At 32.6% G+C, this 11,634-nt stretch overlaps 2 protein-coding genes across 2 annotated transcripts; both read left to right on the forward strand.

Moving 5' to 3' along the window:
- The first annotated feature begins 222 nt into the window (after nucleotides 1–222).
- Nucleotides 223–1,343, forward strand: LOC109158369 (polyadenylate-binding protein 6-like). Its single transcript, XM_019306286.1, has 2 exons — nucleotides 223–479; nucleotides 1,014–1,343. The coding sequence occupies exons 1-2, from the start codon at nucleotides 287–289 to the stop codon at nucleotides 1,328–1,330; spliced, it is 510 nt and encodes a 169-aa protein (XP_019161831.1). The 5' UTR covers nucleotides 223–286; the 3' UTR covers nucleotides 1,331–1,343.
- A 358-nt stretch (nucleotides 1,344–1,701) lies between these two features.
- On the forward strand, nucleotides 1,702–2,204 carry LOC109158368 (polyadenylate-binding protein 7-like). The gene is made up of 3 exons (XM_019306284.1): nucleotides 1,702–1,871; nucleotides 1,982–2,079; nucleotides 2,196–2,204. Exons 1-3 carry the CDS (start codon nucleotides 1,706–1,708, stop codon nucleotides 2,202–2,204), a joined length of 273 nt encoding a protein of 90 aa, XP_019161829.1. The 5' UTR covers nucleotides 1,702–1,705.
- The last annotated feature ends 9,430 nt before the right edge of the window (nucleotides 2,205–11,634 follow it).

Below are 11,634 nucleotides of genomic sequence, written 5' to 3' on the forward strand. Positions count from 1 at the left end.
ATGAAATAGATTTATTCTAGATTTTTACGGCATAGAATCTGCTATTCCTCTTTGCCATGGGAATAGCTATTCCCAAGCCCATTTGTATTAGGTATTCCTAATCCATCAAGAATATGTATTTTTTATTAAACAAAAATACCTCTACAAACCGTTATAAATAATATATCTCTTTCAAACTCCTACCATTATTGACTTGGCTCTCTTTCTCCAAGAAGCAAAAGCTCTTTCTTACTTCACTAATTAAAAACTCTTGTGTCCTAACCAATCCTGTGCTGGAGTAACACAAATGGCGGAGGTGTCACCACTTTGGCTGCGGCATACTCTCTACGTGGGGGATCTTCACCCGGAAACCACAGCAACTGACCTCGAGGTTGCATTTTCTGTGATTGGCCCGTTGGATTCCTTCGGGATTCGCAAAGACGCCGTGTCTGGGAAATCTCTTTGTTATGCTTTCGTCAACTTCTCCTGTATTTCTCACGGTAACAAACCAAACCATCCTACTTAATTTTCTACGTCTATTTGCGTTTAATCTCTTTGCTATGCTTTCTTGGGTGACAAGTACGTTAGTGTGGGTCTCAATGAAGGGTTGTGTTTTTTTCAGTTTTGTCCCCAAAAGTTTGGCTGGTAACGGTAGAGAGTGAAGGGGTGTATTTGGGAATAATGAAAAGGTGATGTTTTTCATCACTAGGAGACATGAACATTAAATGTAAAATTGAGATTAACCTGATAAGATACACACCACTCCCAGAGAAAATATAGGAGGATTATATATGAACTGGAGGGCTCTGGGACAATTTTTAATACAAAGTGAAAATAAATTTTTGTTTCAGAAATTGAATTTTCTTTAATAAAAATATTTCTAAAAAATTTTGATAAACTATTATTTTACAGGCTCCACGCACCTAAAAAAAAATTAGGTCTTACTTAAAGTTAACATATATTTTCATGTCATGATTGAATGATTATAATTCGCAAATAATTATTTATGTTTTTTTTTTTTTTTTTTTTATCAGCTTCAAAGGCTCTAGCATGCCTAAACCATAAAACCCTGAGAGGAAAGCCAATGAGGATTATGTGGTGGCAAAGGGAATCAGAGCTAAGAAAAGCTGGGATTGGGAATGTTTTTGTCAAGAACCTTGCTCATTCCGTCACCAGTGCTCAATTAGAGAGCATGTTTAGCAAATATGGCATAATACTGTCCTGCAAAGTCGTGGAGGAGAAAAATGGAAAGAGCAAATGTTTTGGATTTGTTCACTTTGAAACACAGAACTTGGCCATTTCTGCTATCAGTTCCCTCCATGGAGCAGTGTTTGAAGGGAAGAAGCTGTAAGTTGCCTACTCCCTTTTTACTACCTGGCAATTATTACACAACCTCCATTAACACTACACAAAAATAATTGGTTAGTGTTTGTCCCGGGGATCATTAACGGGTTCATCCATTAAGAACCCGTTAGGTTTCAATTCGTGTAACTTTCTTTATATGTTTCTGAATTTGGAATTTGGAACCTGCATGCTCTTAGCTTTCATCTTGTAGATTTTGGGTTCAGAGTATTGTTTCATTCAAAAAGTCTAGCTAATTGGTTAAAATTGTTTGGTGTTTTTCAGACATGTGTCCCCATTTAAGAAGAAAGAAGAGAGGATGATGGATGCATTTAATAAAAAGAAAAAGTTCACTAATCTATATGTGAAAAATTTCGGTTACAATATGACAGAGGACTTCCTAAGAGAGAAGTTCTCCCGATATGGGAAGATCAATTCTGCTGTCATTATGAGGGATGAAGAAGGAAATTCAAGAGGCTTTGGCTTTGTCAATTTTGATTCGGATGAAGATGCTAGGAAGGCAATTGAGGCTCTTAATGGTGAATTAATAGGTACGTGCAGTGCATGCTTTGATGCTTATTATATATGTATGTATTTCTCACGTACGTTTTGAATATGATTGTATGCTAATGTAATTTCTTCATATTGTCATCAATCTCAGGATCAAAGAAGCTGTTTGTTGGAAGGGCGCAGAAGAGGGCTGAAAGGGAAAGACTCTTGAGAATCAATCGGGACCTGCGCACGTTTTCAATGAGGGATGTGTTGTGTGTATAATATATAAACATAAATATATAGGTCAATCTAGTAAGTGATCAATATTTGAATAGTGAGTGATGATTTGTAAATCTAGAATATATTGCTTTCTATATTTACAGGTTTGCTAATTCTGTATTAGTTTACCAGCTGCTTGTTCTTCAAATGAATACAAACTATTTGCTTGAGATTTGGCATATGCTTAAAACAATGGAGAAGTTACAGTTCCTATCTTTGTGTATTATGTATTGGAAAGAAATTTTAATGTTAAAATGTCAAGAATTTTTTTAATATTGTGCTATTTTAATAAGGTTATAGTTCCGAAAAATAGAACTTATAAAATAGGCAAATTATATCACGGACCAATCAATAAGATCCTTGATTAACAATATTATGTATTCTTGATTAATGATTGAAAAATAGAATTTTGGTTAACAATATTATGTATTCTTGATTAAATGATTGAAAAAGAATTTTGGTTAACAATATTATGTATTCTTGATTAATGATTGAAAAACAGAATTTTGGTCAGAGTACTATACAAAACTAAAATAAACGGACCTAATATTCAAATTTTAAGATTATAATATTGTTTTTTCACATTATAATTCTATGAAAAAATAAAATTAAAAAAAAAACAAAATTTTTTTTCCACCAAAATAAAGTGAAAAACTTTGATATACAGACAAAATTTTTCCTATATATATACAAATTTGTAATTAAATTTGAAAAGTAGAAGTTCAATGGCAAGAATTATTTATTGTTATATAATTTCATTTTTTTTTTTTTGGTAAAAGTGAAAATCGCACTTTCAAGTTTCAATCCCTCAATTATTGAAGATTTGACGGATATGCAATGTAGTTTTGATTTTCAAATTTCAATTTTAAGAAATTCAATCTTTCAATTATTTCAATTGTAATTTCTTTTAACCGCCGTTTAATGAATTATTTTTAATCCCCCAATTTCTTCCATCCTTCGGCATGCCAAAATCTTCTACCCTAACACCATACCATTCCCCAACCAAACACCATATGCATGAGAGAATATGAGCCAATTGGTGCAAATAATTAGTGGGTTGTGAAATTTCTAAAAAGTCATGTCTTGAATGACTGTTAAAGAGAAATTTTACGAGATGACTAAATTGGCTATGTTTGAAATAATTGAAAGACTAAAATTTTTAAAATTATATCTTGGACCATGATCTTCAGCTAACAATATTATATACATTCAATTAACCATTGAAGAAAATGAGAGTTAGACAGAGTAGTATAGAAAATTGAAGTAAACAACCTAACATTCAAAATTTAAGATTCTAATTAATGTAGGTTTTTTACACTTTATACTGTCTCAAAAAAAAAAAAGTGAAAAACTATGATACAAAGACAAATATAATTACAAATTACATCCTATAAAGACAAAGGTTCAACTAGACTGAATTCCATAATTATAAAATATGCTACACTGTATTCTAAATCAAATCATACTCTATTCAACTCCCCCTCAAAAACAATAATGGAACTTCAACTGGGTAAAACTTATTAAGACTCTATGTATTTTAGTCACTTAATAATATAGAAATCGAGGATTATATTAAGGAACCGATCGAACAAACCATATTTTTCTTACATAACATTTTTCCTATTCTAGCAAATCACAATAGCTGTGGTGATTCAAAATTAGGTTAAAAAAATATAAATAAAACATTTTATCTTAAATCAAAGTAATCATATTTTTTTTTCCATAATATATGTAAATTTGTAATTTTTAAATTAATTAAAAAGGTAGAAGTTCAAATGTGAGAATTATTTATTTTTAGTTTTGGCTTCTAATTAATTTTTTGTTTGTTTGTTTTTTTTTTTTTTTTTTTTTTTTTTTTTTTGTAATATTATCTAGAAATTATATGATTGTATGAATGAAGTATTTAAATAATGAAGAAGATTATAACATAAGTTTTTATTGATGAATGAAATAGACAATAGAATAGATAAGACGTATTGTGAGTGATAAATTATACTATATTAAATCAAGTAATTATTCACATTCAAGTAAACTAAACTAAACTCCGTAACTATACAATATGCTATTCTAAATCAATTCATATGTACATAATGTATTTTACGGACAAAATAAAGGAACTTAGTCATCTTGTATGTATGTATGTAAGTCTGGGTGTGAGTTAATTCTCTTTGATGTAAAGTTATATAAAAGAGAAATAAAACCTACATTTCAATCCATCAAATACACTAAAAAAAAAAATTAATTCATAATATTCATATACAAATCATAATAAATAAATTCATAACAATAATAGTAAAAATAATAACATAACTTTCTAAGCCTTTAAGGTTTTATATATAGCTTTTAACTTTCCTTTTATATTAAGTTATAAAAAGGTCTGTGTAAATGGGTTAACACAAAAAAAAAAAAAAAAATTAAAAAATTAATAGGTTTAAGGGCTTGTCATGTTAAAGACAGGAAACATAACGGGTTAAACCGGTTAACGACATACTGAATGTGATAGATCATACTATAGTAGATCAAGTAATTATACACATTCAAGTAAACTAAACTCCATAATTTTTCAATATGCTATTCTAAATAGATTGTGAATAAAGAAAGATACAGAATTGAAGAGCTACATACGTCATATCCTTACATATCCTGTATGTATTTTTTTTTCAACAAAGGGAATGCATAAATCAAAACTTCAAGTCTCACAAAGATGGCCTAAAATTGACCACCTCAACAGAAATGCTTTCTAGCTCTACTTTATTCAAACTAACTAGATATATACAAGAATATGCCTCTAATGTCAGGGCCAAACAAGGCTCAAACCAATCAAGGATATGCTCTCCAAGTAATTCCTATCATTAACAATCAAACAACTCTCCAAAACCTCCACAAACCAATAGTCAAGATTGAGCTCCCCGTCCCACACAAAGGATGGGACCGATGCCCTTTCAAGTAGGATTCCAACTACCCTTTAAGCCACCCTTAAGCCAAGGCCCCATCCCCACCGGCACAGCGTACTGTGTTTTAGCCCGAGAGAACTTAAGGGACCCGACTTAAGCAATGGCACTCCCCTCCTTCCACCCTCACACCCAAGACTCACCCCCCACGGCATAGCGTACTATGTTTTAATCCGGGGGAGCTTTAAGAGTCCCGATGTGAGCAATGGCTCCCTCCCCACCACCCTTAGGCCAAGGTTCAACCCCCCACGGCATAGCGTACTATGTTTTAATCCGGGAGGGCTTTAAAGATCCCGACCTAAGCAATGGTCTCACCAACTCTCCAATCCCGGCCCCATTATTTAAACCTCTTTCCAGATTTTTGCTTTCATATTTTCCAAACTTCTTTCTCCAGTACATATTTTTCATATTCTTTTCCTTTCATTTTCAATCCTAAGGAATCACCACCATTCCAAGCACTCCCATCTCAGAGTGTATGCTATACTTGGAGCTCAATCTAACCCCTCCAATCTAACACAAGACAGAATGAGCAATTAAATCAAGCAATAACAAGGAGAGCATCCCCTTTGACAAGCAAGCCCCCCAGCCCCAACGAACATAGAGTAACAAGCAGAGCTAGAAGCGCCCAAACCACTAAACAAGCTATATATGCAACAAGTCAAGAGGGAATTTGTCTTTGAAGAATTGGGTCAAATAATTTACTAGAGATGAGTCGTAGCATCGTCCACGATCTTCCCAGCTGCAGCGACAGCCTTTTTGGTTAAGAAGGCCGGGACCGGGAGGGAGGTCGGTGGCGGTGACGTGAAGAAGGAGGATCCAGCGTAACCTTCTGTGATTTTCGCCGGTGAACGGGATATGGCTTCGGCGCTGCCCTTCTCCTTCTTACTGTTTTTCTGCAACAACGGACGGCCGTTCGAGGTGGCAACCCCTTTGCTTCCATTCTTTTGCTTCCACAAGCGAGGCGGCGTAGAAATGAAACTTTCCTTGGATTTTGCCGCCACAAAACTGCGATTACTTCCCTGATAATTAAACCTCCGGTCATGCCGATGATGAGAAACCTCAACGCTCGTCATTGGAGAAATTCGAATTTCCGAGAGAAAAGCAAGCAAGGATTTAGGCGATCTGATTATGAGAAAACAGACTTTTGCGTGCAAGTGGATAGATAGAGTGCATGGGAAAATCTGAGAAATGAAATGAAGGCCCCAGACTTTTATAGAAAATAAGCGCGTGTTTAAATACCAATTAATCTATCAAGAATGTATTTTTTTATTAGACAAAAATACCTCAACATATCTTTATAAATAATCTTATTTAAATATGTAAATTGTGAACATTCAGTATATAAATTCTGTATTTTGACTTGGATCCACCTTGTTAGGTGGACCCGAGTCCATGACATAACTGTTGAACACTAATACTATACCCCTGAGAGCATATGAGCCAATTGGGGCAAATAATTAGTGGGTTGTGAAATTCCTAGAAAGCCTTGTCATAAATGGTTGTTAAAGTGAAATTTCAAGAGATGACTAAATTGGCTACGCTTGAAATAATTGAAGGACTAAAATTTTTCAAAATTATATTGTGGACCAAGACCTTCAGCTAACAATATTATATATTTTCAGTTAACCGTTGAAGAAAATGAGAGTTGGACAGAGTAGTGCAGTCGTTATATCGTAGACCATGGTTCAAAAACGGCGCCGTTTCTTCAAGTAAAGAAACGGCTACCGTTACATATTAACGGATCCCTATTTTTTTGTGTGTTAATTACAAAACAAAATTAAAGTGTATCTAAAATGAAACTGTCTCACATATTATTTTTATATTATCAAATGAAAATGTAATTGAATTGAAATGAAATTGTAGTTGTGTTGAAATGAAACTTCAGTGTATATAAAATGAAACTGAATAACAGTTTCACATATTTGAGTTTATATTGTCCAATAAAACTGTAGTTATATCGAAATGATATTGTAGTTGTGTTGTAATGAAACTATAGTGTATATAAAATGAAACTGAATAAAACTTTCACATATTTGAGTGTGTGGCGAATGAAACTGTAATTATATCAAAATGAAATTGTAGTTGTGTTGAAATGAAACTGCAGTGTATATAAAATGAAACTGAATATGTTATACAAACAGAGCTACTTTATGCGGAACGGCACGGAGAAACAGCGCCGTTTTGAACCATGGTCCACAATGCTTTGTGGACCGCGGTCCACAGTATAATTTGCCTAGAGTAGTATAGAAAATTGAAGTAAACAGCCTAACATTCAAAATTTAAGATTCTAAGGCTGGCCTCCTAGCTACAAGGTTGGGTGCCGATCTAGAAAGAGAATCTGATAGTATTTTTCTCAACATTAGTCCCTCATTGACTACGATCGAAATAATTGAAGAACTGAATTTTTTAAAATTGAAAATTAAAACTACATATCATATCCACTAATAATTGAGGGATTGAAATTACAATTTTCCTTTGTAATATTATTTATTAATTATTATGATTATATGAATTTATGATTTAAATGTTGAAATTAAAAAGATTAATTATAACCTAAGTTTTTTTTATGATTGATATAGAAAATAGAGTAGACTGATTCTGAGAAATCATACTATAGTATGTAGATGAAGTAATTATACACATACCAATACAATTAAAAATGACATCCTAAGACAAAGATTCAATTAAACTAAACTCCATAAAACCATAATCTATTCTAGTCTGAGAAAAATAAAAGAATTGAAGTTGGGGGTAGGTGGTAGATGGTGAGTTACACCCTCCATTATCCCGTTTGAGCATGAGTGTTAGACATTTCTTTTCAAAGAATTATATTGGGTCAAATAATTCACAAAAGATCCATCCAGCTTTCAGAATCCGCTACACATCACTCATAGAGTCGTCATTCTTCCCTGCAGCCGCAACAACAGTGTTTTTGGTTAAGAAGGTCGGGAGCGGGAGGGAACTTGGTGGCGGCGACGTGAAGAAGGACCATCCAGCGTACCGTTCTTCCATTTTCAGCGCTGAAATGGACTTCTCCTTCTTACTGATTTTGTAGTTCTTCTTCCTCGGGTTCGAGCTGGACAGACTGCCAAAACCTCCACTCGGACGAAGAACTCCAACGCCCGCCATTAATTTTTTTAAAATTTTCAAGAGAAAAACAATCACGAGTTTACGTCTAGAAATGAGACTGTAATCACACTGAGTGTCTATAGAAAAATCTGTGAAAGCAAGGCAGAGATTTTATAGAAAAGGGTATTGGAGTTCTGTGTTTTCCTAATTTGACTATGAAAAGGACTACTATTTTTTCCTTGTCAAATAAGGAGTAGGATTTACTTATTTATTTATAATCTAAAAAATCTTAAAAATTTTAACTCAATTTGGGTTAATACCCTTAACTTTTGTCCATATTTCTATACTCAGATAAATTCGAGCCCATCCCCTTTTTCATATGAATCAGTTCTCTAATTTTATTACTTTATGCTATTTTGCCCTGTTTTATCATGTGTGGAGTGGATTTTCTTCAAGTTTTTCCCCAAACCCTTGAAGTTGTATATCAAAGAAAGCATTCATGTTAATGTACTGAAATATGGACACATATTAAATAGCTTTGTCAACAATTGATTTTGCTCTAAGGAAACAACTCAGCTGACGGCTTCATGCCGGAAGAAGAAGTCTGAAAGTGCCACTTTTTAGAGGATGTGAGAGATCATATTGACGAGTTCATCCATGCTTCAATGGATGAACATAATACCTGCTTCAAGAAAACTATGTAAGATTTTCCCTAATAATATATATTATATATTATATATTAGGGCCTTAATTAAGTGGTGCAAGTTGACTAGGCTTATTAAGTGGTCTGGTTGGACTTAATAACTAGTAGTTGTTAGTCAACCAAACTCTGTGCCTAATATAACCTGGATTGATGGGATACAGGATGATGGATTAGATAGCACATTCAGTTACGATACTCAGACCGCTCAGTAGACACCAATACACCATATAGGGTTCTGAGTCAGGTCTGAGGCAAAACATGGCTAACGGTCTACCGTTAAGAGGCAACTCAACTATGGCTGGAGATCAACACGGCTACGCTTCCGCTATCATACGAGGTCAGGTTTCTCGTATACTATTGTTCAGTATTAGTTAGACTATTGTATATCTAACATTTGGTATCCAAGCCTTCATAATCTCTGCCTGGTTGATTGTTATTGCCTAAGAATCAACATTAATTTTATATACATTAAGTTTTTGTATATGCTTTGGTTTACAATTACATTCATCATAATTCATCAAAATATACATCTAAAATATATCTTTTGGTTAGGATATAATTGAGTAATTTAGTATGTATATTATGAATGAATTAATCGTAATTGATATTAAATTTGTTTCAATGAATTTGTCGTGATTGTTGGAACCCATTGGAACATATGGGGAAGGAAACGACAGCAAAACAAACAAAACAAAAAAAAATAGTTTTTTTTTTTTTTTTTTTTTTTTTTTGTACGTGGAGCGTCGTTAACCATGGCTGCTAGGCTTCTGCGTTGAGCTATGAAAGAAGATGATTAATATATGATTAATTACATATTTAATTACTCACACTCCTTTGAAGTATACGTAGGGTCGATATAGGTTTACTAGCTTCATCACAAATTTGATTTTTCTATCCATCTCTTCATACATTTTCTGGAAATACTTACAACATATAGTGTTCAATATCTCCAGCCCCCTGTTCATTACAGCCCGTACATTCAGATAAAAACAATCAAAATAAGGGTCTGTTTGGAAATTTGAAAAATATTGTCAAAAAAATGATTTTTAGAAAATAACTCATTTTCTAGAAAAAACTATTTTTAAGCCTTTTTTTTTTTCCAAGAGAATTAAGGTGACAAAATAGCAATTCTTTTTGGGGTGTTTCCAATAATTTTTATTACTTAAGTTTTTTCTTCCATATCAATAATCAATGTATTTTGGATTTCCATGAGACAGAGGAGCTGTTGGAGGATGATAATGATGATACTTTCTTTTATGTTGAGAGTTTTTAGGAAGATGCTAAACTCTTCGTAAGTATTATTGTTTAACAGATTTTGACATCACATGATTACCTTTTATATGGAAGTTTAGTGCTAGATAGTTTTTTTTTTTTTTTTTTTTTTTGTACGTGGAGCGTCGTTAACCATGGCTGCTAGCTTCTGCGTTGAGCTATGAAGAAGATGATGATGGAATATTAAGTTTTGGGTCGGGTCAGCCCATTGGGGCAGACCTGATCCAACATTTAAAAAAAAATCTTGGGCCTGCTTTGTTTCATTGGGCTTGCTTCAGCTTCTCCATCATCATATTTGGACTTCTTCTAGCTAATTGATCAAATTAATTCATCTTTCAATTATTATTAAATTATCATTCATTTTTTGGGCAAATATTAAGTTTTAAATTTGTTGTTTGAATTTTAATTTAATGTTGAGGTTTATATTAAATTGCTTTAAGTGTTGCAATTTATTTAAGATATATGGGTTAAAATATATTAATATGCAAATTCAAGCATGCTACGTATATTCATAAATTATTGTTATTGTTATACATTCATAATAGCATGCAATAAGGTTGGATTTAGCATATTATTAACTCATAAATTCATTTTTAAATATCATTCAATTTTGGATCCTTAGGTCAATTTTTAGATATTATGACCTACTAAAGTAGCTTGTTTTGGTTTCCCCTTAATTATGAGCACATTTTAGTTCTATGTGTCTTGGGGACTTTAAAACCTATTTTGAACAAGCTATTTGGGACCTATCTTGGGTCATTAAAATATGGATCTCACCATTTTGATTGATATTTTAATAATAATTATAGCTCCTTATAACATGTTTATTAAGTTTTAATTATTACTAACTACCATATTTTGGTATTCATCGTTGGTAATAATATTAAGTTTTGGGTCTATTTCAGTATTTAGACCATTTTTTTATTCATGTTATAATTCACTTGGGTCATTGAGGTTTATGTGCCTAATTTGAGTGACTAAAGGCTATAATTATTGTCTTGGTCTGTTTTGAGACATTAAGGATTTAATTGTTATTTTGGCCATTAAGAACTATAACTATTGTTTAAGTTGATTAAATTTTTAATCTATCAATAGTTTTTCAGGGCCTTGATAATATTAAGTCTTTAATTTTAGGGCAAAAACAATATAGTTGGTATATTGTCTATATAATGGTAATTTGGTTATTACCTTAACTTCAGTCTCCCTAAGTATCATAATAGTCATGGTTAATTATTACGTGGTAAATTGAGATTAGTATTTGGCATCCCTTAATTGCAGTTTTCCCTTTATTGTAATTATTATTATTATTAATTGGCATTAGTAATTACTGTTATTAAGTTTAGGGGCTAATCTCATTTTATTACTTTTCATAATAATTATTATTTCATGGTAATCTGCTATATTTAGTACATTGGTAAGATAACCCATGTCACTTCATTTTACATGACTATTAATGTTGGTAATTAAGTCCTACCAATAAAATTTTAAACGTACCATTGGAGGCTGCATCGAGTTTATTGACGCCAATAGTGAAGATTGGGAGAATTC

Source organism: Ipomoea nil, unplaced genomic scaffold (assembly GCF_001879475.1).
Source record: "Ipomoea nil cultivar Tokyo-kokei standard unplaced genomic scaffold, Asagao_1.1 scaffold2813, whole genome shotgun sequence".
In the NCBI taxonomy this organism is placed as follows: Eukaryota; Viridiplantae; Streptophyta; class Magnoliopsida; order Solanales; family Convolvulaceae; genus Ipomoea; species Ipomoea nil.

Coding starts and splice junctions, on each gene's coding strand:
- LOC109158369 (XM_019306286.1), top strand. CDS start 287: ATGGCGGAGGTGTCACCACTTTGGCTGCGGCATACTCTCTACGTGGGG. Junction 480..1,013: donor CTTCTCCTGTATTTCTCACG/GTAACAAACCAA, acceptor TTTTTTTATCAG/CTTCAAAGGCTCTAGCATGC.
- LOC109158368 (XM_019306284.1), top strand. CDS start 1,706: ATGACAGAGGACTTCCTAAGAGAGAAGTTCTCCCGATATGGGAAGATC. Junction 1,872..1,981: donor TCTTAATGGTGAATTAATAG/GTACGTGCAGTG, acceptor CATCAATCTCAG/GATCAAAGAAGCTGTTTGTT.